This window comes from Acomys russatus, chromosome 9, assembly GCF_903995435.1.
Source record: "Acomys russatus chromosome 9, mAcoRus1.1, whole genome shotgun sequence".
In the NCBI taxonomy this organism is placed as follows: Eukaryota; Metazoa; Chordata; class Mammalia; order Rodentia; family Muridae; genus Acomys; species Acomys russatus.
In genome coordinates, this window is record NC_067145.1 from 34,879,804 (window position 1) to 34,905,473 (window position 25,670).

The 25,670-nt window shown below is 44.6% G+C and overlaps 1 protein-coding gene across 1 annotated transcript in view; it reads left to right on the top strand.

The window, feature by feature from the left end:
- Positions 1–534: 534 nt before the first annotated feature.
- Positions 535–25,670, top strand: part of Aopep (aminopeptidase O (putative)) — a 234,916-nt gene continuing 209,780 nt past the window's right edge. Inside the window, exons 1-3 of the mRNA XM_051151139.1 lie at positions 535–1,479; positions 12,074–12,240; positions 21,129–21,138. Of these exons, the coding sequence (XP_051007096.1) occupies positions 683–1,479; positions 12,074–12,240; positions 21,129–21,138 (974 nt within the window). The 5' untranslated portion in view covers positions 535–682. The remainder of the gene's footprint in view (positions 1,480–12,073; positions 12,241–21,128; positions 21,139–25,670) is intronic.

Genomic DNA, 25,670 nt, shown 5'->3' on the forward strand with positions numbered 1-25,670 from the left:
CCTATGTTTTCTGTGTTTTAGGTTTGTGTTTAGTTATGTAATTTACTTTGAATTAGTTTTCAAAATTTTGTGTGCGTATGCAAGGTATTCACCACTGATCTAATTTCATTCTTCTGCATGCAGACATCCTCTTTTGCCATTTGCTTAAGATGCTGTCTTTTTTATCAGGTTATGTTTTTTTGGAACCTTTGTCAAATATAAATGGCTGCATTTACTTTAAAAAAAAGAAAAAGAAAAAAGAAAAGAAATCACCTTCTGATGCACAAAATTAGAAGTGATACATTTAATATCTTTTAAAACAAGAGGCAGTATTAGTTGTAGTTTTGCATAAGAGTTGCTTGTTTCTGAAACAAAGACTGTGTCCCTTTAGTACCTTAGAAGTCAGTAATATAGATTTTCTCTTGTCAGAAAGATGAGCCTTCTTTCTTTCCTGAGCATCTGCTGCATTGGACATTGCTAGATATGGTAGCCAACCTGCAGAATCTGCAACTGCAGAGACATTTAGAGTCTTATTTGGAATTTTATCTAACCATACTTTTTTCTTCACCAGGGAACTGAAAAGTCGTGAAAACATAACTTGTGACGGCAGGTGCTTCTTATTTGGTAAGGCAGCCATTTGTGGTTCTGAGCGACTAGAGGAAACAGGAAGCCTCAGGAGAGACTGCTAGCTTCTGACTGCGCCATGGACACAAAACTGGACCCTTCCCGGGATGATCTGCCACTCATGGCCAACACTAGCTACATGCTTGTAAAGCACTACATATTGGATTTGGATGTGGATTTCGGAAGTCGAGTCATTGAGGGTACCATAGTGCTTTTCTTTGGAGATGGAAACAGATGTAAAAAACAGATGAATTCCATCCAGGAAACATTCCAGACGGAGTCAGAAGAAACCTACACACTTAAGACAGCTGAACCCTGTGGTGTTTCTGAGATGGATGCAAGTACCTTCTCACCTAAGATGAGGTATAGAGAATTTGCAGTCTGTGGTAAAGATGATCAAGATGCCTTTGATGATAGTGGTATCCATGACAACCAGCAACAGGATTCTGAAATCTCTAGCTCAAAGTACTGCTGTGACACAGGGAATCATGGGAGTAAGGATTTCTTGCTAGTGTTGGACTGCTGTGATTTATCTGTGCTAAAGGTAGAGGAGGTGGATGTGGCCGCTGTGCCAGGCCTTGAGAGATTTACAAAGGCTTCCAAGCTCGCAGCTACTCCTGAGAAGCTCAGGCGTGAGATCGTGCATGACCTCGTGGCTCTGCCTGCAGATGACTGGAGGGAGCAGTTAGACTGCTACACTCGCTGCAGCCGGGCTCCTGGATGTGGGGAACTCAGCTTTTACACTGACAACTGGAGCTTACAGATCAGGAAGATGGGGGTTCAGACAGCGGCTGACTTTCCTCGTGCCATCAGGATACGGTATAAAACTAAACCCGAGGGGCAGTCGGTGACTTGGACCTCAGACCAGAGTGGCAGGTAGGTGCACTTTGTCTCCAATCTCATGCATTTCAGGACGCTCCCTGAGAAGAGGCTGAGTCTGTGGGGTGATTTGGCTTGTTCCATAGCCTTGCCCAGGCAGCAGGTAAAACCCTAAACATGCTGAGCTGTTTATAAGATCCCCTCCTGTAGCTTAGGATGGAGAGAGCCTTTGACTCAGTTCCAGCATTTCTGAGCTAGAAGCTTGAAAGGGCAGCTTGCTGCTGGAATGCTGAGCCTCGCTGTTGGTTGGGAATCACTGGTGGGGACTTGTAGAGAGGGCTTTATCAAAACGCTCTCTGACCCCACGGCTCCAAGGCAGGGTGGGTGTGAAGCTAGGTCAGCCGTGCTGTGTGATACTCTGTACCTGTCTCTCAGTGGCTGTGTCATTTGATGTGAAATTCCAGTGCACGAGAGAGGTGCTTCTGAGGAGTAAAGCAGTCAGTCCTGTGGAGAGCGCCCACTAGTTTCTTGGGGTGTGACTTGTGGTCTCTGGTAGCAGGAAGATGCCCAATTCTTAGAATGAGAGAGCCCTTTAGCTTTGTATTGTTGGCTTTTTTTTTTTTTAAGTCATCCAGACTTTAGAATATGAGGATGTCTGAATCAAACCGTGTTTGGTTTTCGCTATTCACCTATTTCTTTAATGGAGTCAGCACAGTGAGTCACTGAAGAGGAAGAGGAGGATGAAAGCTGCTCGGCTGTGAGCTGCTGCTGAGAACATTCTCTTAAAACATTGGCCCTTTTGATGGAAGTGGTGGTCTCTGGCAATTGCTTGCATTTTTCCCCCCTCACTCTCCTTCCCCAAATCCTTTTAGATTTACTTTTAAAAAGCCACTTTGGTGTTGAGCTCTAATTAGCCTGTCCGTTGCCTGTAATCTTTCCTCTTGCTCTGGTTTCCAGGCCTCTCAGAGGGAGTTTACTTCCTGCCTTATTTCTGCTAGAGTTTGAGGAATCCCTTGAGAAATTGCAGGGTTGGAACAGAGTTGCATGAGTCCAAAGGCAAAATGATTATCTGTAGTGCACCTCACTGGGCGTCCCTTGGAGACTGGGAAGGGGCAGATGTTCTTACTGTGGTTTCAAAACTTTCGGAATTACTGACAATTTTCATCAAGATTAACCATATAATGCTATTGAATATTTGAGCAGTTTTTATACTCCTAGATGCTTCACTTTTGAACTAACATTGTGGAGAAAGAGGAACCCTTGACAGTTGGAAGTCATGTTGGTAGCCTCAGATGGGTCCTTCTACCCTAAGTGCTAACTACAAAGACAGGTGTGAATCCATTGCGTGTAGCTGGCCTGGTATCCCTGGAGAAAGGCCGACATAAGGATTTGCTCTTGATGTCTCCATGTGGCATTAGTCAGTAAACACCTGGTGTGACAGAAGCCTTTATGCGGTGTTTTAGTTTGTGCTGTCCATGGAGTCAGAAGAGGAGAGATTGATTTTAGAGAGCTTCTCTTTCTCTCTCTTTTTGGGGGGTGTATTTGTGAGTCTTTGATAGAGCCAAGATACCCATCTGTGGATAGCCACAAATCTCACTAACCCCTTCCACGTGGCTAAGAATAAGAAGCTAGGTGGTGTGGCTTCATGCCTACAGTCCCAGAGGCACACAGAGACAGGAGGATTATCAAGAATTCGAGAGCATTTTGGAGGGCAGACCTTCCCAGGATAAAAAGTAAAATGTAACAAGATGGTGAAACAACCTCCCTGGGGAGAATGGAAAGGTGTCACCCTAGTTCACTTTGCTTTTGATTTCTTTTTTACACATGCATGAGTTTGTGCTATGCATACATGTGCACGTACACAATGCTCATGCATACATGTGGAGGTCAACAGCTCACATGGTGTGGTATTTTTCTCAGTCAATTTCTGCTTTATGTATTGTAACAGAATATCTTCCTTGAACCCAAAGATCACTGATTTGGCCTATCTAGCCAGCCTGCCATAGGGAGCCCCCGGCCTGAATTTATGTGGGTACTGGGGAGCCAGACTCCATTCCTCACCCATGGATAGCAGATACTTTGTTCTCTCAGGAAGTTGCTGAAAGTAGATCACCCAGCTGTCTCTCTTAGCCACTTAAGGGTTGTGCCAAGTCTTGCACCTAAGTGTCCTTGCCTGAGTCCTAGAATACTACTAGATTGCAGGTGACATTTCAGAGTGAGTGATAGAAGCAATCCTCACAAACAACCCAGTGGCACATTTCTTACACATATGTTTTCTTATGTGCTGTGTGTGTCTTTCTAAATAACTTGAGGGCAAGAATAAGCCAAGAGTGTGCAAAGGTGAAGAGAAATGCGGGATATAATATGTTTCTGAGTATAGGTCCTCAGGCCTCCTAAGGAACTATAAAGTGGAGATCTACTTGAAGGGCTTGTGCTTTCTTCATTTTCCTTGCATTTCCATGCCACTAAAGGAAAAGTCATTTAAAAGCTCAAGCATCCCTTTTAGTGAGCCCCCTTTCCCCCGATGATCATGATGGTAGCTGGGAAGGCAGCCAGCTGCTCCAGGAAGTCTGGCTTCTGAGCTGATGATGTCACCGAATGAGAGCGAGTGGAGAAGACACTGCGGTCAATGCAGAAACTGTTATTCAAAACTATAATTTAGGGGAATAAATAACCTGAGGAATAAATATTAAACTTTAAACTTTGCAGCAGCACTTGTGATATTTCTTCGTTTTAGCAAAGATCAGGGTGAAACTGTAAGTACTAACGTCTCTGGCATCTCCATTCAGTTGTTGGACCAAGGAAGGTGCACACTACCATATTTTTAGATTAACTCCAAAGCCAGATGTTAGACATGCATACTACTGCCCCATTGATTTAGCTTCATTGCTTTGTAGCTCAGTACACAAGAAAGCTTTAAAGGATGAGTAGAAGGCTCAGATTTCTGTTTGTTTAATATTCATGCATGCATGTAATGTGTTTGGGTCCAGCTCCTCCCCTATTCACCCTCCCAGTGTCACGTGTTCTCACTCCCCACTCTTCCCTGCTTCTTCCCTTCTCCCCCTCCTTCCCTCTCTCCCTTTCTCCTTGTCCCCACCCTTACCTCCCCAGCCCCCACCCTCACCATTTTCTCCCTTTCTCACTCTGTCTGTATGTGTGTGGGTGTGTGGCCATCTGCTGGGGCACAGGCAACCTCTCAGTAACTCCATCCATCCAGCAGCCATCTGTTGCCAGTGGCTCCTCAGACAGGGGCCAAACTTCACGAGCCCCTCCCCCATCGCTAGGAATTGGTTTCACACATGCATGGCTTGGTTTTATATAGACCTTATACAGTTAAGCCTTTCTATATACTACATTTTAATTTTTTCCCCCTCTCTCAACTTTAGAAGTTACTAGACAGTTCTGGCTGAACTCCTCTGTTTGTGACTCGTAGACAGCCACTTGCGCCAATCTTGGAAAGCCCCTTCAGGCCACACAATAGATATGGCCCCTTCAGGCTCCTACTGCCTCCTCATTTCCATAGTTAGTGCTCTAGTTGCTGATCAAAGCCTCTGACAATGACTACCTTGATGAGAAGAGACGAACTCGGAACCTTTCAAAACCAGAAGTTGCTCCCTTTTTCCTGAAAAGGCCATTCTGTGCAGTAGTTAGCAAAGAAAGACAGTACATGGTTTGGAGCAGTTTCCTGCAAATTTTCCATTACAATGGCTCTTTAAGGTGAATAGGAAATATGCTGCTCATCTCTGCTTGCCTACTCCATGAAGACAGAGCTCCTTAACCAAGACTGTTCTTCCTCAAGTATGAAGCCATGGACCTGTCTTTCAACCCATTGCACTCCTTCTTACCTCTGATCTTCACTTTCCTCTCATTTGCACGACACTGCAGCCTCATGGATTTCCAGGGACCTCCCAGGAGGGTTGATGTCCCAAGGCATTTGAGATGAGTCCCTGAGAAAGAATGTTTTCCCTTCTGTTCTAGAAAGAGTCATTTCATCTGGCAGTAAAGAAGTTATAAGCTTCAGAGAAGCCTAGGCTTGCACATGCACATCCACTCTGTAAGTGTGTCAGCAAAGGTGAGGTGGACAGGCTGTGCCTGCCCTGGAAACACAGCTGCATTCGTTTCTGTGATTACATAGCCAGATAACCTGCAGCCTGTCTATAAACACATGTTGATTTCCCTCCTTCACTGAAGGGTTGGGGGAGCAGGAACACGGCTTGCATATCAGCTTTCATATGAGTGTGGGGCAGTCAGGTAGGAGCCATCTTTATTCATGAATTGTTGCAGGGAATATGACCGCATGACTATGCACTCATCTTTTCTTACCCTCCATCTATGGGCAGATCTCCACGTTTCACCAGAGCATTTACTCAAGGATAGAGCTTTAATTTCTGGAAATACAGTTACCAAACTTTAAATTGTTTTTCATTTGTACTTGCATTATCCTGTGAGATATGCATAAGGATACCAGGTTATAAAAGACCAAAGGCCTTTGGTTTTAAGTCTAGCTCTTGGTTTAGACATACTGAGGAGGGAGAAGTGAGTCTGCAGCTGAGAAAAAAAGCCAAAAGAGGAAAAGGCTGGGGGCACAAAGCAAGCCAGTAGTTTCAGGAATTATTAGCTTCAACGATGTTCACAACTGTAATTCTAAGACTGGAATGGTGAGACAGGAAGATTGATAGTTATTCTGAGGCCAGTCTGGGCTACATAGTATGAAGTTGTTTAAAAAACAACAGCAGCAAACGGAAGTTGTGCCTGGGACACTCCACTATTTATGGAGACTGTGAAAATTTTTCAGAAACAAACAAATAAGAGCCAGATTGTTGACGCTTCATAATTTTGGATGTGATTTTCAGGTTGATGGTTTGATCTACGTGTTTAGAATTACGGCTCTGCATAACGAGTAGAATGTCAGAATGAAAACACATCTTAGGCTTGTTGAGTGGATACACCCAACCATACAAAGAAGCGGGAAGGGCCCTTGGATACAGTGATTGCCCTGCAAGCAGGAGGACTCCAGGCTTTGAATTCCCAGCACCTGGGAAGTGGAGGCAGAGTCCCTGGGACTTGGTAGCCAACCAGTCCAGCCGATCTTTGAGCTCCGGATTCAGTAAAAAATCCCGTTTCAAAAGAATAAGGTAGAGAGCTCCTCAGGAAAGGGACCACCATGCGCACACAGGCACAGACATAGATGTGCACACATACATGGAGAGGAAGAGGGTGGGGCTGGGTGTGGTGACTCACACCTGTAATCCTGCAGTTGGGAGGGTGAGGCAAGAAAAGTGCTGGAATTTCAAGGCTATCCTGGGCTACAGAGTGAGACTCTGGCTCAGACCAACCCCCTTCACCCTCTAAAAAAGGAGGATTAGAAAAGAGACTACTTGTGTCCTGGAGCATCTTCTGGGTATATTCCAAGGGGTGGAATAGCTGGGTCTTGAGGAAGCCCTATTCCTATTTTTCTAAGGTAGCACCAGATAGATTTCCAAAGTGGCTGTACTAGTTTGCATTCCCACCAGCAATGAAGGAGTGTTCCTCTCTCTCCACATCCTCGCCAGCATGTGGTGTCACTTGAGTTTTTGATCTTAGCCGTTCTGATGGGTGTAAGATGGAATCTCAGAGTTGTTTTGATTTGCATTTCTCTGATGACTAGAGATGTTGAACATTTCTTTAAGTGTTTCTCAGCCATTTGATATTCCTCTGTTGAGAATTCTCTGTTTAATTCTGAGCCCCATTTCTCAATTGGGTTATTTGGTTTGGTGGCATTTAATTTCTTGAGTTCTTTATAAAGTTTGGATATTAGACCTTTGTCAGATGTAGGGTTGGTGAAGATTTTTTCCCAGTCTGTAGGCTGTGGCTTTGTTCTTTTGACAGTGTCTCCTGCCTTACAGAAGCTTCTCAGCCTCATGAGGTCCCATTTACTAATTGTTGTCCTTAAGGCCTGGGCTGTTGGTGTTCTGTTCAGGAAGTTGTCTCCTGTGCCAGTGTATTCCAGGCTCTTCCCCACTTTTTCTTCTAACTGATTTAGTGTCTCTGGTTTTATTGTCCCTCAGTAGAAGAATGGATAAAGAAACTGTGGTACATTTACACTATGGAATACTACTCAGCTATTAAAAACAAGGAATTCCCGAAATTTGTGGACAAATGGATTGAACTAGAAATGATCATAATGAGTGAGCTAACCCAGAAGCAGAGAGACTCAAATGGTATATACTCACTTATAACTAGATACTAGCCCAAGGGGCAGGTCCCATGAAAGTCTGCACCTACCAGCAAAGTGGGATAGAGGTGAGAACATCCTATTGAGACTCTAGGTGAGAAAAATATAGGGGATAGGGAAGTAGGTGGATCCAGAGGGTCCTAGAAACCTACAAGAGGAGCATTATGATGGGTGGATCTCAGCCCAGGGGTTCGTTCTGCTTGATCAAAGGCACCAACCAAGGACAAAACGTGCAGCCATCATCAAACCCCTACCCAGATCTAACCAAGGGACAGAACATTCTCCACAGTTAAGTGGAGACTGGGGACTGACTTTCACAGGATCTCTGGTGCCCCATATTTGGCCATGTCCCTTTGTTGGGGAGGCCCAATGGCACTCGGAGGAAGGATAGCAGACTACCAAAAAGAGACTTGATACCCTAGCACCATATTCAGGGGGAGGAGGTCCCCCTCGGTCACAGTCATAAGGAAGGGGGATTGGGGTGAAAGTGGGAGGGAGGGAGGAATGGGAGGATGTATGGGATGGGATAGAAAATGAGATGTAATATGAATTATTTTATTTTTCAATAAAAATGTGTTTTAAAAAAAGGAAAAGAAAAAAAGAAAGAAAAGAGACTACTGAGGACTTTGGGAGGTGAGTACTAGGGTGCCAGACGTAGAGTACAGTGTCTACAGGTAGGTAGTGAAGGCACAGCATGGTGTGTGGGTATCTAGTTAACAGAAGGGTTCTCTCTCAATTGACTGACATTCATCTCTGAGCTGTGTAGCCAAAGACAACTTTGAACTTCTGACTTCCTGCTTTCAAATCCCAAGTGCTAGGATTATAGGGGTGTACCACTAAAGTCTGGCCCTAGAATTCCTCAGTTCTGGTTTTAGACTTTTAGCCTTTTGGATGGATTAAAAAACAGCTTCTTGTTTCATCAGGCTGACAGCTGCCATTGATGAGCGAAGTCCTTTATAAACATCCAGCAGACCATTCTCCTTAGGGCCTTTTCTCCTAGTCCTGGTGTTTCCTTGGTTTGACTGATTTACCATCCATCTTGTTCTTGAGCCCAACACCTTGAGAAATTCACTCAGTTACCTATAGCTGCGTCATGGACAGCTCCAAAACACTGAGCATTTTAAACAGCAGATGCCTCTTATCTCCCAGTTTCTGGGGGCCAGGCATCCAGAAGAAGCATTACAGGCTAGCTGTGGCCCTGAATCTCTGACAAGGTTGCAGTCAGGCTGTGAGCTGGGCTTGACTGGAGGTGGAAAACCTTCTGAATTCTCTTACAGGGTCATTGTAGACACAGCTTCTGATTGACAGTTGGCTAGAAGGTTCTGTTTCTCACTGTGGGGTCATTTACTAGCTGACTAATGTCCTCATGACCCAGTCACTGGGTCTATCCCCCCTCCTCTGTAAATGATGAGAATGTCATGGCTCACAGCTGTAATCCCATCATGGGAAGCAGAGGCTGGGAGCTTGCTGGAAGTTTACCAGCCTGACTTCCATAGTGAGGGTTGCATAGGGAGACCCTGTCCCCAAACAAGTCTCAGAAGGGATAGACTGTGCCTTCTGCCATTGGTCAGAGGCCAACTCTGGTGCTGTCAGGAGGTGGCTATGAATGGTATAAGCGGCAGGAGATGGGGCTTCTGAGGTGAGGCAGCTTAGAAGGTCTGCCTCTGAGAGTTCTTCCCACTTGTTTCCCTCCCCTCTCCGTAGCACATTCCTTGGTTAATCCTAATTCTGGGATGGAAGATGGCTCAGGCTACAAGAGGCCCTGAGCCCAGTCTTCAGAATCCATGTTACATACAAGGCATGGTGGTGCACATGTGTGATCACAACACTTACATATTGAAGACAAGCTCACTGGCTGGCCAGCCTCACCTATAAGGTGAGCTCCAGGCCAGTGCGAGATGCTGCTTCAAAGCTGGAGTTGCCCTCTGGTCTCCACCCATGCACGCACGTGCATGTGCGCTTGCACACACACACACACACACACACACACACACACACCTGTGCTTACAGACGTGCATACAAAATAAAAATAAGAGAGCAGTCCTTCTAGTTAGTCCTTTCCATTATTTCTTAGATGTGCCTTCATCTCAAACCTGGTTGTTCATAAGGAACAGTGATGGAGGCTGATAGAGGATGCCTTGAGGCCACATACGCAAGAGCATAGGCGGGAGGTGTTGTATAATAAGTCAACACTTGAATGAGACAGCAAGCAGCACCTGGCCAACCAGCCACTGAGGATGGAAGACTGTCAGAGTCACCCAAAATTATCCTAGGCAGTTGAACCAAGAGCACAGACACTTGTTCTGTGCATGTCAGTCACACCACCGCCACCGGAGTCCCGGGCAGTGTGATCTTACAAGTGGGTTAACTCCACATGTGCACATATCTCTGAAGAGGCTTGTAGGCTCCTGAACAAGAAATGTTTCAGGATCTATTCTGCTTTGTTAGGAGAGAAAGCCTTGTTTCCAGGTGTCTGCTAGTGCCGAGGAAGCAGGATTTAGACCGGCCAGTTGGTAGTGGGAGTGGGTCCCTTTGCATGCTGGTTAGCTCCCTGGATGTGCCTTCCTCTGAGGGGCTCTGAGGGGGAAAGCCCACTCCTAATAGGTAGAATTTTCTGAGCTGACTCTCTCAACCTCACTTAGCTGAGCAATTTGAGCTACTGCAGGAGTCTTTGGCCATCACTGGGAAGAAGTAAGCACAAACAGCCTTCCTCATTAGGGTCTGGAACAGCCTGAGGCCGGACAGTTGAAGGAGGTGAAGTCAATTAATCAAGAATCCAAAGGGACCAGAGTAAGAACTCAGAACTCATTGAAATTACTGGGATACCCTGTCCCTTATATAGAAATATCCCCTTTGTGTTCATATCTAAAAGCTTGACCTACAGAATCAAAGACTTGCTGACCCATCTCCCTTCATGTTACTCATGACAGGTAAAAGGCCAGAGCAGCCCCACCCCATGATAGCCTAATTTAGGAGGCCAGCTGGAAATAGTATATTTTTAGGCTGGCTTCAAACTTGGTGTGTAGCTGACACTGGCTGTGAAGCCCTGTCCCAGTTGTCACCACCTCCCCAGTGCTGAGTGGGGCTTCCAGTCTGTGCCTCCATGCCTGGTTTGTTAGTGATGAGGTCTGACGCATATCTCTGCCTACCTGCTGTCTTCCGGCCAAGTTTGATTGGTGGGAGATTGCAGTGAACCTAGGCATTCTCCCCATCCCTGCCCCCTGTGAGTCACTTCTGTTGTCTCTGCCCTAATGAACAGTCTGCCCCATCTCCAGATGACCCCTGCTGCTGTAACTGCTAGGAACCAGAGCTGCTGACTGCTGTGCCTCCTCTGGTTTGCCTCACTGTCCCTGCTGGCTTTCTCTGCTCTATCACTTGCATAATAGTCTCTGTATTAAGTTATCTCTGCTTGCCAGACCCTGGCTCTTCTTTTCTTTATTGGGCCTGATGAAAGAGGAAAGCCACCATCCTGTGTGTTCTTTCATATGTTGTACTGACAAATTAGTGTTCAGTCATAACGATGTCAATCTATCTGCAAGAACTTTAGCCAGTTCATTTACATTGTAAATCAGGCTTATTAATCAACACTTGTCTGAACTCCAGAAAAATAAAGGCTTTTTTTTTCTAAGTTGTTTTCCTGAGGAGTAAGTGCTGTGCCCTCTTTGTGGTGTAAGAAAGGCTTCCTCTGATTCTGTAAGTCTTTGCCATCACTGTCAGCTACGACTTAATCGTGGAAAGAAAGGGAGCCTGCGTGGTTTGGGAGGCGTAGCGTGAGCCCACACTCATGCTGTTGGTTTCATACCTTGCTTTAGTAATGGACTTGTTCCTGTGGCCTTCCCAGCACAAGCCTGCTTGTTGTGACCTTCACCGTCCTGTTTGCGCCAAGCCCTGTTCTTGGCTTCCACACAAGGATCCCCACAACGGCTCTGTCTGAGAAGGTGGTTTCCAAGACTGAGGGGGATTGGGGAGGAGGCAGGTCTGCCCGCCAGCACTGGCTTTGAGACCACCGCTTGTTTTTCCAAGATTAATAATCACAGAGATCTCCAGCCGTGTTTTCTTTTCCAGAATACTTTCCAAAAAGTCTGGAAGAATGTCTCTGAAGCTTTTTTCCTTTGAAGGCAGAAAGGCCTAAGGGGAGCATAAATTAAAACTTTGCAGAGTAGTATTTAAAACCTTATCCAATTTTTTTTTTTTCTCTTAAAACACACACACACCTTTTTGCATAGTTAAGTGATTCCTTTGGGAGGAGGAACCTCTGAGCTATTGGCATAGCAAGCCTTTGACACGTTCAGTTCAATATTCTTTCAAAGAGTCAACTACAAAGCCTCAAGTGTTACTACTTGGAAAGCTCACCATGACCTTCCTGCATGGTAGTGAGATAAGTGGCAACTCATTTGAAAGATTCTTCCCTTCTCTGTCTTTGTCCTTCTTCTGCAGGCCATGTGTTTATACCATGGGATCCCCCATCAACAACCGGGCCCTTTTTCCATGCCAGGAACCACCCGTTGCCATGTCAACATGGCAGGCTACAGTTCGAGCAGCTGCATCTTTTGTTGTTTTAATGAGTGGGGAAAATTCTGCCAAGCCCACACCGCTTGAAGAAGGTACAGTACATGTGTTCTTTCTTATGTGCGTGTGACGCACACAGCAAACCCAGGGTCCATCGGCTGTGCTATGGTCTCTAAAGAGCTGCTTTGCTGGTGAGGTTGGAACAAAAACCCTGCCAGAGAAAGCACAGGGCTTGGGAGTCTGGGTATGGGGCTCCAGGCTCTATGAGCCAGAGTTATCAGTTCACGGAGGAGTCCAGCATCACTCTTACATGGTGGTTTGTGGAGCAAAAGTGGGTGGTCTTGGTTGAAGACTTCCTGAACAGGCAAGTATGTCATGGCAGCACATTATAGTTGAGCTGTGTGTGGTTTGGACGTGGTATCTGTGTGTGGTTGTCTGCTTTTCTGAGAGGTAGTATGCAGGCTAGCCAGCTTGCTGGACTTGGAAGTCTGAACCCAGGATGTGTCAGAAAGATTGTGGCAAGAGCAAACACATCACCCAGGTGTCTTGTAGAAGTACTTGCTTGTTCAATCACCACTGTCCATTTGAGGTCCTCAGCATGCTAATGCCAGGCAACAGTGCAGTTTCTTAGTGTAAAATATGGTGTCTCTTCCCACATACTTATCAGAAACTCGAAAACATATAACAATTCAAAAACCAACATGAAATAAGTTCAGGAAGAATGGCTGCTTACGTGTTACATTACCCCAGCACCTAAGACCGTGTGGATCCAGAGGTACTAAACTTTCATTGTGGTATACAACAGTGTCATTTGATCTTCTTGTTCATAGTGTACATTGAACATATTTCAGGTGCTTAGACATTTAAAAAATATAATTTTAAATTTGAGCATACTGGTTTATTGTCTAGGTACATCCGCAATAGCCAGATTCTTACATTGGTAGATATTTTTATCATCAGACTGTTTTCCTGTTATCAGTACAGTTGCGTTAGGTTCCCAAGAAGATGACTGAATGAATCAGTGAGTGACTGGGTCTGAGTTGAGGCCTGTCTAGGCTGTGCCATGTGGCTCTCGGTGCTCGTGATATGGTGCTCATGGGTCAGGCAAGGGCTCCCTTTTAGTTGGACAGTCTAAATCCTGTCTATTTTCCACACACAAAGCTCTAGTGTTGTCGACTTTATCTGCTCTGATTTGTCATTGGCTTCACTGCAGGTTATATTTGTTACATATCTACCAGATTCTTAAGCTTAACATTTTTATTCTTAAATGTAGAACCTTTAGATAATAAATTTATAAATGAACACCGGACTTTACTTTTTATAATTTGGAGTAGAATGAATATTTTTCATTGCAGTCCATTTGAGACAGCCATTTTTAACAATTATTAAAGAATTTCATACACGTGCACATATGTGTTTCCATCAAGTTCACCCCCTCCATACCTTCTTGTCCAATTCCTCCCAGCTTTCCCTCCCTCTGAGTTCATTTAGTGCTGCCTGTGTGTGCATGAGTGTTGGACCATCTGGGGAGTGTGGGCAGCCTCTCAGGGGCTGCATTCCTCTCCCAGCAGTCATCAATTTCCAGAAACTCCTTAGCTGGGGGCGGGACTTCTGGTGTTCCTCCAGGTCAGTGCTAGGAGTCTGGCTGCCTTAGTCTTATGTGGTGTCGTGCTGTGGTTCATGTGTGCACCATCATGCTCAGCAGACACCGTTTGCTGCAGACATCCATTCCCTCTGGCTCCTCCTCCTCCTCCTCCTCCTCCTCCTCCTCCTCTTCTTCTTCTTCTTCTTCTTCTTTTTTGGATTTTGGAGACAGGGTCTCTCTGTGTAGCCTTGGCTGTCCTAGACTCATTTTGTAGACCAGGCTGGCCTCGAACTCACAGTGATCCACCTGCCTCTGCCTCCCATGTGCTGGGATTAAAGGTGTGTACCACCACGCCTGGCCCCCTTCGGCTCTTATAGTCTGTCCCTGACTTCTTCCAAGATATCCCTGAGCCTTGCATGGAGAGGATGTGGCATAGATGTCCCATTTAGAGCTGCTAGTTCAGTCTCTTATTCCTTGTGCACTGCCAGGCTGTGAGTCTCTGCACTGTAAAAAGAAGCTTCTCTGATGAGAGCTGACAAATACATTCATGTTTGGGTACAGAGATAAGCGCAGAGGGGCAATTTATTGCTGTGTCCATTTACAAGAATGATAGCACTAGATTCTTCCTTAGGACTGATAACAGCCGCCCATGGGTTTTTATCCCAATTAAAGGCACCAGGGATGAGTTCCATCCAGGCAGAAAGTGGTTGGTTGCTCCTGTAACGTTCAAGCCGCTCTTCTAGCAGTGCGCATCTCTTTCCAGACCACAGATGGGTTACACTAGCGCACTGACTTCACAGCTGGGCAGGACTGCTGATTTTCTTCCTCCCCCTGTGTGGTGCATAGAACCTCCCAGCTCTATGAAAGCTAGCCAGGAGGAATGACTCTTTCAGATCAGTACCAGCTTTATTGTTCCATATGCTATGATCAGGTATATAAGGTCTTCAGCAATGTGGCCTTATAATCAAGTTCGGGAAGGTATCCAGGAGCAAGGACAGTAGCCTGCAGCCTTTGGGGATCTATGGAGAACTCCACTGTCAACTCACAGAGGAGTGTACTTTTTAATTTGATAGTCTACGATGTCGGGGAAGGCAATGTCTCTGTTTTAGAGCAACTTTCTCTAAACCATATATATACACACACTATTGCAATACACACACATACATATATATGGAAATTTTGCAGTAGTAGGTCTTAGTGACATTTTCAAGGTCTTTTTTGCTTGTTAGTTTCTTGTCCCTCCTATACTCTTTTCCACCCTCCTATACTCTTTTCCACCCTGCCCTTCCAACCTCACCTCATCTAGCCCGTTTGTTCCAGTATTCTCCTTTCCCCTCCATACTTCCTGTGGTACCTCCTTTTCCTTAATGTCCTCCTCCATGGATGCTACTAGTTTCCTGACTTGTATGGAAACTCTAATTTAAGCATGCATATCTGAATGTTCACAGCTAGTACCCACACAAGAGAAAGAACATGCAGTGTTTGGGCTTCTAGGTCTGTTTCCGCCCTTAGAATGCTTACTTAAAGCTCCATCCATTTACCTGCAGATTTGATAATTTCATCTTTCTTTACTAGTGAATAACGGTCCATTGTGTAAATGTAACACATTTCCATTATCCGCTGCTCAGTTGATGAGCATCTGTGCTGTCTCCATTTTGTGGCCGTTAAGCAGCAATGAACATGGATGGTCAAGCACTTCAGTAGTGGCATGTATTGTCCTTTGGGGATGGTCTCGGGACTCATACAGCGGGATCATATTTCTGGCTTTTGGGGGAATCTCTCTACTTATTTCACAATGGCTGCACCAGTTTGCTCTCTCACCAACAGTGAATAAGTGCTTCTCTCTCCCACAGCTAAGCCAATATTTGCTGTCACTTTTTAAAATCTTAGCTATTTTAAGTCGCATAGGATGAAGTGTCAAAGTAGTTTAAATTTATATTTCTCTGATGGCCAAGGATGTTTAAATTATTGTAAAACTTTTCTCAGCCATTTCTATTTCATATATTGAAAACTCTGTTTAATTCTATGCCCTAGTTTTAAACTGGGTACAAACCTCCCAGTTGGTGTTAATTTTTTTGAGTTCTTTGTATATGCTGAATGTTAACCCTTTGTTAGATGTATAGCTGGTAAAGACTTTTTTCCATTCTGTAGGCCGCCTTCCCTGGCCCGATGGTACCCTTTGCTACATGGAAACCTTTTAGCTTCTCAGTTGTTGCTTCAGTGCCTGTGCTACACACTTTGGCACAGGGGTTCATGTGTGCCGGGCCATCTTCAAACTTGCTATGTGGCATAGCAGGCAAAGCACTGTACCAGCCCAGTGCAATTTCCTACGTACTCCCCTTTCTCAGCTTCCTGGTAACCCTGCCTCAGAGGCAGCAAGGCTGTCACTTTCACTTACTTGCCTTTTTTGTTTTGCTCAGTAAACTGAACATGTGTGCTGCTCTTCCTTTAAAGGAGTGGGAAATTTAATACAATTTGAGACTCAAATTCATTTTTCTTCTATATTTTCTGTGTATCGTATCCTTAGGAATTGCTGTTTTTGTTTCACATTTTACCCAGTTTTAAATCATCCTTTGAACATGTGCTTGAATTGGTGTTTCATTTTGATCTCTTAAGTTTAAATTGTTTTGCAGTTAATTTATTTTATTTTTTCTCCAAAAGTGGGTTTATAGTTCATTTTCTAAGTGTCTTTTCATTTTTGATTGACTGTGAAATGTATTTACTTAGTAACAATTTCTAGCTAGATATTAGTTTTTTCTTCAAGAGAGGGCTGGGTGAGGATGGTGACTTACTTCGAGCTTCTGTGATCCCTCTGCCTCTGCCTCCCGAGTGCTGGCTCTATCCTGTGGACTCCGCAGCCAGCCCTCAGTGTACATTTCCTACCTCACTGCTCTTCTCGCTGAGACAAGTGCTAATGTGGCATTTCTGAAGAGGAATCATAATCCTCAGAAATTTTAAAGGAAGTCTTGACATTGTTGCCTACATACTCTTGGGGGTTTGAAATTTTCTGTAACTCAAACTTTAGATCTAGATGTGGTACCTTTCTTCCTGTTGTGCTGCCGTGTGGGTTCCCACTTATACGGAATGTATTGTTCAGTGAGCGCTGACCACTGCACACACCTGCATGGTAGACACTGCCCCGTGGTAGCGCAGGACGTTTCCATCACCTAGAAAGGCTCTGTTGTGTGCACTTATTCCTCAAGCCTTTCCTGCTGTGTTCCTGACCTGATTTCCATCTCCAGAGATGAGCTCTGCTGTGTCGGCCAGTGGGCCTGGCGTTTCTTTGGCATGGTGCTCCTGTGACTTAGCCTTTAGTCCATGGATAGGACTCTTACATGAATGAGCCGCATTTCATCCACTTACCTATTATAGACATTTAGATTGTCTGGGCCAGGTTACAAATTATGCTGTAATATTCACATTTGTGACTTTTTTTTTTTCTTAGACATGGCCTGCATTTCTCTTGGATGAATTCCTAGAAGTAGAACTGCTGTATCATGTGATAAGCATCTGTTTTGGCTTCTAAGCTTGACTTGGGCTTCGTTATCTGCCAGTCCTGTCTAAAGGGCTCTCGTGGTTTTGAATCTTGCTAGCAGCGTCTGAGAGCTCCGGCTATTGTTTGTCCCTGCCAGTGCTTAGCACAATCAATCTTTGAAGCTAGCCCTCTAGGCGGCCTGAAATGCTATCTCATAGTTTCAGTTCAAATTTCCCTGGTAGCGAATGGTGGTGGGCACTTTCATGCATATTCCTATGCTTTAATTTAAGGAGTGTCTGCACAAGCCATTAGAAGTTTTTGATGCCTGTCCTTGGCTGTAGAAATTATGAGAATTCTTTGTCTAATGCCTAGATACATAGAGCTCAACCAGGACAAGCCTTTGGATTGGCCTCTTCAGTCATCTCCAAACTTCTCTTCAGAGTGTTGGTGTGGACCTGGGTCTTTGTAAATTCTAGATACAGCTGTGTCCTTGGCCCTAATTATACTTTGTACCACTGATTTTTCACGAATGACACTTTTGTTTTTTACTAATTCTATTTGAGATCAAAATGATGTGATATTGCTAACTTTTATTTAAAAAAACCAAAAACCAAAAACCTGTTGTTCTTTGATCCCAGTTTGTCAAACTAACATGCTGAGCTGGTGTCTGTGTGTAGGGGCTGTTAGAACAGAGACCGTAACCTCCTTGGGTCACAGTAACAAGGCCACTTCCTATGTTACTCTTTTTGTTTTTGTTTTTTGACCTCCTCTTCCAAACAAGGTTTCTCTGTGTAGCCTTGACTGTCCTGAATTCACTTTGTAGACCAGGCTGGCCTTGAACTGACAGAGATCCGCCCGCCTCTGTTTCCCTGAGTGCTGAGATTAGAAGTGTTCCTCACCACAACCAGCAAGACCAGTTTCTTAATTTGGCTTTGGTCTCTGTAATAAATTATCTCCAAGGTTTGCCCTTCCTCTTGAGTGTTTAGAGTGATGTCTTCATGTGCCTTGACATGGCTCTCCTCTTTGGCATGCACCAGCAAATCCGATGTCTACATACTGGGTTCCCTTTGCTCCACTCACCTCCATCCTCATGTGGCTGAAACTGTCTCTCACTGTGGCAGCTGGAAGTTACCTGACAGCCCCAGCTCTAATGTCTTGTTCACAGTTATCTTAGCAAGTTGTTCTTGTTTCGTTTGGGATCTTCCTCTCCCATCTCTGTGGCTCCCTGACACATTCAGGATTGATGTAGTCTGTGACACTGGCACCTGGGCATTTCCATAGCATCTTCCCCTGGCCACTAAACCTCCCAAGAGGTTTATGTCTCTCACAACCTCCCTATCTCACACCTGCATACTTTCTCATTCATACTCTGGCCCTGACAAACAGACATGACACCATGTGCCTAGCTGAGCTTTTCATGTATAAATATTCTTTTTCTTTTTTTTCTAAAAGAGTTATTTTTTATTTTATGTGCATGAGCACTTGCATGTATGTATGTATGTGCACCATATGCGTACCTGGTACGTACAGAGGTCAGAGTAGTGTGTCATATCCCCTGGAACTGGAGTTAGAGATCGTTGTGATTTGCCATGTGGGTGCCGGGAATCAAACCTGGGCATGCTGCAAGAACATCCAGTGCTCTTAGCAACTGAGCCATCTCTCCAACCCTGTTTTTGGTTATTGGAGAGAGAAAACCCTTCATTCACTAGAGGTGACTGAGGCATTTTTAGAATGACGTTTTACAAACTCTATATTAGATATTGGATGACGTTAGATTGTAGATATTAGAATGATATCTTACAAACTAGAAATCTGTTAACTCTTGCACAACTTTAGAGCCAAGTAAAACCACAAGTAAAGACACTAGCTAGCTAAGTCACTAGAATGTAAGCCAGCAACTTAGAGTTGATGCAGGGATTAAGATTTGCTGAAAGGAAATTGCCCTCACAGCAGGAGAGTGACGCTAATGGGTCCCGAAAGGTGAAGGTGTGTGTGTATGTGTGTATGTGTGTGTGTGTGTGTCTGCATGTGTGTATGTGTCTATGTGTCTGTGTGTCTGTGTGTGTATCTGTATAAAGCCTTGGGTCCACATGTTAGAGAAACACATGGTATTATTTGTCTTTTTGAGTCTGGCTTATTACGCTTAATATGATGATCTCCAGTTGCATTCATTTTTCAGGAAATTATGTAATTTTCTTATTATTTATGGCTAAATAAAGCACCACTGTGCATATATGTGTATATATGACTGTTGCCTGGGGCTTCCTCCAGGCACAGGTGAGTGTTTGCAAGGAAGGCTCACAGGGCCAGAGCATTCGTTTTCCATTCTTTTACAGAAAATATTTTCTGAAATCTACCCCTATTTGTCTTTTTGCAGTCTGTCTACTTAAAGATTATTATTAAAAATTTAGAATAATTGAGAGGCTGACGTGGGAGAAACAAGAGTTTAAGGTCAGCCTGGATTATACAGTGAGACCCTCCCCCGACCCCCAAAAATAGAGAACTTATTAAACACAACATTTTTACAGAAAAACTTCACACTTCCAGGAATATTTGTGGGTCTCTTCTTTTTTAGAATTCCAGGAAGGGGAGAGTTTTCATAAAGAGATGCTCACTGGGATTTGATATCCATGCCACTTACACCCCAGGTGGTATCACAAAACATTTCCCAGACTAACCTGAGGAATAGTTCGGGTAGAAAGAGAAAGAACTCTCTCCATCACTGAAGTTTATCAGGGGGCAAGCAGGGAACACTATTACTAAAGCCTGTAGATAGGACTGAGTGGTCCTTACGAGCATGGGTGGCATTCACAGCTGCGACTGTAGGCATCAGATGAAGGGAGTGTGAGGTGGTGCTCCCTCTGCAGGGCCTCCTTTCCATACCCTGAACTCTGCTGTGCTGTCATTGGAAACATAAGCAGCTCAACCCTGCCCAGCCAATCTTGTTCCATCACAGTGATGCTCCGTCAGCCCCAGTAGGCCATGTACCAGGCACCAGCTGACTGACTGAGAGGCATAAAGCACCTGCAAGCCAATCACAGAGATGCCAGCCGCCCTTGGCCAAGAAACAAAAATCAGAAGAGAACCTTGGGAGTCCGTGTTCCGTGAGGAGATCATTTCTCCTGAGGGGTTAAGAAGAAGGCTAATGGTAAGGCGCTGTTGGCCAGTGACCACCATAAGAATTTTGTTAGCTATGTAGTCTTTTTTTTTTTTTTTTCCCAGAAAAGCTAAGGGCATAGATGAACTTGCTTGACTCATTTACCTGTAACTTATTGTTTAAAAAATTATCTGTATTGCCTGTAGGCCTGGTTAGTGATCAATTAAGACACAGACACTTGTTATATTTTAAAAAAGCCTTAGTTAACCTGGGGAAGGACAGATATCAATCCTCTAAACTACCTCCCCTAGTGGGACAGGCATGGGATCCCTGCCTCAATCCCATGCCATCTGCTTCTAATAACTTTTATTAAGCTACTTCTCATCCATAATCTTAAATACTTGTTAATGTTTTTTATCTGGCCTGGCTTCTTCATCTACGATGCTGGCCATGTGTTTTTCCTTCGGCTAACCCATGGCAGCTTTCCTCTCTTCACTTCAGGTCTCTCTCTTCTCTCCTCCTGGCAGTCTTTTTTTCTTCCCAGAATTCCTCTCTCTCTCCTAGCCCTACCTATCTCCTGCCCTGCCAAAGTGGGATGGCTTTTTATTAAGCAAAAGGTGGGTCAGACAGCAAGCAATAATTAGCATAAAAATACCTCAGACCATCCCCCAACATTTACCTAATCAAATTCCTCAGCTTAAACATTTTGGCAGGACTGGTACCCCATGGTCTATGCCAGCCTCTGTCCCTGCTGACCATGCTTCCTGCATTGTAAGGGCACATAATGTACCTGTTGAATATGGCCTACTAAATCAGATTAAAGTAGAATGCTCTTGGTATTTAAAGCCAATGTAGGTGATGACAGAGGTGATTCCATGCTCATTGCTTTCCTTGATGCTTATGATGCTTATTTCTCTCACTAAATGTTAAAAGAAAAGAAAAAAGGAAGAAAACCAATATGCTATCATTTTTCCTCTAGTAAATTTTTGTTTGTTTTTAAAGATTTTAAGTTGTGTTTATTTGAGTGTAGTGCTAGTGGAGGCCAGAAGAGGGCACTAGATCCTCTGGAGCTGGGATTGTAGGTGGTAGTGAGCCACAGTGTGGGTGCTGGGAACCAAACTTGGCGTCTCCAAGAGCAGTTTGTGCTCTCAGTCTCTGAGCCATCTCTCTGAGCCCTAGCTTTATTTTTACAAATCTAATTTGGTATATTTCTACTTCCTCAAATAAATTCTTTTTCTAGGATCTCACCCCCCCCACCCCCTTTTTTTTTCAAAAGTAAAAAGTATAAACGTTACTTCATCGGGAGCAAAATGCTACTCTCCATGTGGACTGGCTCTGACATTCTCCTCTTGGTGTCTGGGAAATTCCAGGAAAAATGATTAAAGAGTCAGACTCTCCTAGCTTAAAAGCCAACTTTCCCCCCAATTTTGATGGCTTAAAATCAGCAACAGTGTTAAGAATGCTCCACAGTGTACAAGTAGGGATTACAAGTGAGAAGGCAGTAAATTATAAGGCATTAGGGATGGTTATGATTAAGTACTTTTCCCACAAAAAGGAAATGCAAAGTAGAGAAAGCTTCTTGGTTTTGGAACTGGAAACTCACTCTGGACTAGTGCATGCACACACTCTGAGGGGTGGGGTGGGCACGCTTTGAAGGCATAGTGCAGAGTAAACATAGTCATCGTTTCCAGTACAAAGCGACCTTCAAGCCAGGCTTGTGTTTGGCTGTTCTATCACTCACTTGAACTCAGATATCTTATACTCCTCAGTGTTTTCATTTTCTGCTTCGTTGTTCGCTAGCTTGCTTGCTTCCTAGCACTTTGCTTAGTATTACAGTGTATGTAAAAGTTATGATTTTTTTTTTTTTTTTTTTTTTTTACCACAGTCTTTCTGGCAGCATCTGTTTTATTCACCCATTCTCACTGGTATGCAATTTTGTCTTGGATTAGACATTCGTGAATGTTTGCGTGTAAGGCATTAATGTTTGCCTTCTGACCAACCTCTGGAAAGGTGGTGTTTAGTCCACTGGTATCCTTTGTGTTTCAGGGGAGCTAGCCCTTTGCCTTAGAGTCATGTCCATCCGGAGATCTGGTAGGCTAACAAGCCTGGTGCCAGTGTCCCTTTAGGGAAGCCCTGAGACCATGGGGTAAGGGGCACTCTCAAACTACACAGCACCTCTCACTTCAGCAGGTGGCGCTCTTCTACCTTTGAAGGTTAGTCTCTCCTGGTCTCCTGTGTGCAGGGCTATACCTTGCTGCAGAGAAGGAGACCTGAGGCCTTGTAGGGTGGCACTGGCCTTTGAAACTACTGTCTGGCCTGGTTAGGGAAGGCTGGTGGACACCGACCCATCTGATGTCAGTTATAGCCCTCGAACAACAGTAGAGGAAGACTGGCATGGCCATGGCTGTGCCAGAGGTGCCAAAAGCTCATAAAGTAGGTCAGGTAAATGGAACGTCTCAATAGTAGTGACAGAAAGAATGCTGAGGTTTGCTGAAGCACCCAAGGATGATGACTAAGGATGCCATGAGGGGGGACAGCAATGAAAATGGGGAGCCTACATTCCTTTCAGTGTGTGCATTTGTACTTACATGTGTTTCATGATCTGCATATATATTAATGTGGTTGTCTTATACTCATATACGTTTAGGGATACATGTATTCCTATGCAGTATACATCTGTGATGCTGTTCCCAAAGCATTCCTGCCTATGGAATAGCTTGGACAGGAAGAGGACTCTGAAGAGGAATTGTGGCTAGAGAAATAGTCTTAAGGTAGGCGACACATTAGTTTGGGGAGTGAAATGCGATGTGCTGAACGAAAGCACACACCATCTGGGCATCCCTGAGGGCTTCACTCCGTCCGCCCACAGCAGAGAGCCTCCTGGAGTTCTGTGAGTGCTTCCAATAGGAAGACTTTTTATACCATTTTACATTTTAAGAGAAAATAACAACAAAAGCTTAAAAAAAAAAAGATTTGAACTGGCTTTGAACTGGTTTTTGTTTATTGGGTTTTGTTTGCTTGTTTGTTTGTTTGTTGTTGTTGTTGTTTTAATTGAGACAGGGTGTCATATAGATCAGGCTGGCCTCAAGTTTGCTACGCAGCCATTCATGATCTTGAATGTGTGTCCCTGCCTTCACCTCCTAGGCGCTGGCACTGCAAACGTGAACCCACCATGCCCAGTTTAAATGGTGCTAGGGATTTAACTGAGGGCTTCATATATGCGAGACAAAAACTCTGCCAAGTTAACAACAACCTTCATCCACTACCTCTCTAAATGGCAGGCATTCTGTGAGATGCTTGGCTTTTTTTAAGATAAAGCCAACCTGCTCTTCTGCGGAAGTAGGTAGTATGTAGCGGCAGCTGCTTTCGGAGTTTCAGAGGTGTACCAGGCATGCAGGACTTGACTACTCATAGACCTCATTAGTTCAGTATTGCTAATTGGTGTGGCTAAAAGTGACTACAGTGCCTTGATTTTTCTTTTTTTCTCTTTTATAAAAATGCTTGTCTCACATGGACTCTGTTGCCTGCTTTTTGATCACTTCCCCAGATGAGACTGCCTTACCATGCCACAGGGGAAGAGGAGGAACTCAGTCCTGATGTGACTTGAGGAGCTGGAGTGGATGGGTAGAGGAGCTCTCCTTTTCTGAAGAATAGGGAGGTGGAAGGCAGAAAGGAGGGTGGGACGCAGAGGAGAGGAGAGAGGGGCCTATGACCGGGATGTAAAGTGAATACATAAATAAATTTTTAAAAAAATGCTTGTATCCAGTTGAGTGGAGAGTGGGGACTGACTTTCATATGAACTCTGGTGCCCCATATTTGACCATGTCCCCTGGATGGGGAGGCCTGGTGGCACTCAGAGGAAGGATAGCAGGCTACCAAGAAGAGACTTGATACCCTATGATCATATACAGGGGGAATAGGGTAAAAACGGGAGGGAGGGAGGAATGGGAGGATACAAGGGATGGGATAACAATTGAGATGTAATGTGAATAAATTAATTTTTAAAACCAACTCAATAGATGAAAATAAAGAAATACATTAATAATAAAAAATGCTTGTATCAAATAGTGAAGTTTTTCACACTCACATTCCTCTCCCTCCCCTGCTCCCACCCAGTGAGCTGAAGCTGACTACTTTGTCACCTTCGCTCTCTCTTCACTGGTCCTGCACTATCTTTTTATAAAGCAAGTCTTCAAAGCTATTCCAAGTACAGTTTTCAGAGCAGTGAATGAAACAGCTGATTCAGGTAATGGTGCTAGCGTGAAGACAGTTTGCAGAGCAGTGAATGAAAATGCTGACTCAGGTAATAGTGTTAGAGCTGTCTAGGGCACAGTGGACTTAATTTCAGAAGTCACTTCTTGCTGTACTGTGTCTAGTGTGCTGTGCATTAAACCTAGGGCTCTGCGCATGATACATGAGTAACTCTGATCTTCACCGAGAGCCAAAACCAACCCTTTAAATCGGCTCTTCTAACTTGAAAACCAACCCCTTCCAAGTCCTGTTATTCCTGAAAAATCCAGTTATCTCTAAGGAGAATTTCAGTCCTGTTTTGAAGATGAAAATGTTTATTTGGATTTTCTTGTAGCTGTTGCCATGCTTGTAGGACAGATGCCTCGCGGCACACAGCCTTGTGAGATTATCGAAATATGCCTCAATGTTCCAATTGAGACAGTGGGTGGGGGTGGGGCTCTCTGTTCGAGGGAGTCTGTGTTAAAGGGAGGATGAGCTTGCTTGCTCAAGCCAGCGAGAGGGAGCACCATTGCTTCTGGCTGTCTCCACAGCCCCCACGTCTGATGCTTTGTTAATAAGTCCAAGCCTGGCTATGAAGTCATCCAGGGGTGTGACAGACTTCTGGCTCCCACAGAGGAAAAACGTGGGGCTAATGTAAGCACAGTGTGTTCTCTTTGTTTGCAGCTGGTTCTGTGAGGGGTTGGGTACAAGTGAGTTGAATAAAGAGGAAAAGGAAGGCATTCATTGCTGTTTCATGGAGGACAGCTCACTGAAAGTAAACACCATTTAAATAGTCTCCAAATGGCCCTTTCTGTATGAAGTCATGCAGGATGCCCCCTTTGGGCTGTCATTCCCCTTTAAATTGATCACTTTGTTTGCACTGTGTTTACTGCCATTCAACCTTAAACCCCAAATATAGGCCTCATCAGGTCATGGTTTCGGTGCACATGTGGCAGCCATACCTTCAAACGTCCTTGCTTCTGTTCCAGAAGTCATCCTGAGTGCCCAGGAGAGGCAGCTATAGGGTGAGTGTAGAGGTCAGAGATGCTGAGAGCCCAGTGACTGACAGAGACACCACTGTGGCCAGCACTGTGCCTCATGGCTTCTGTGTGCACGATCTAGTTCTCACATGATCGTC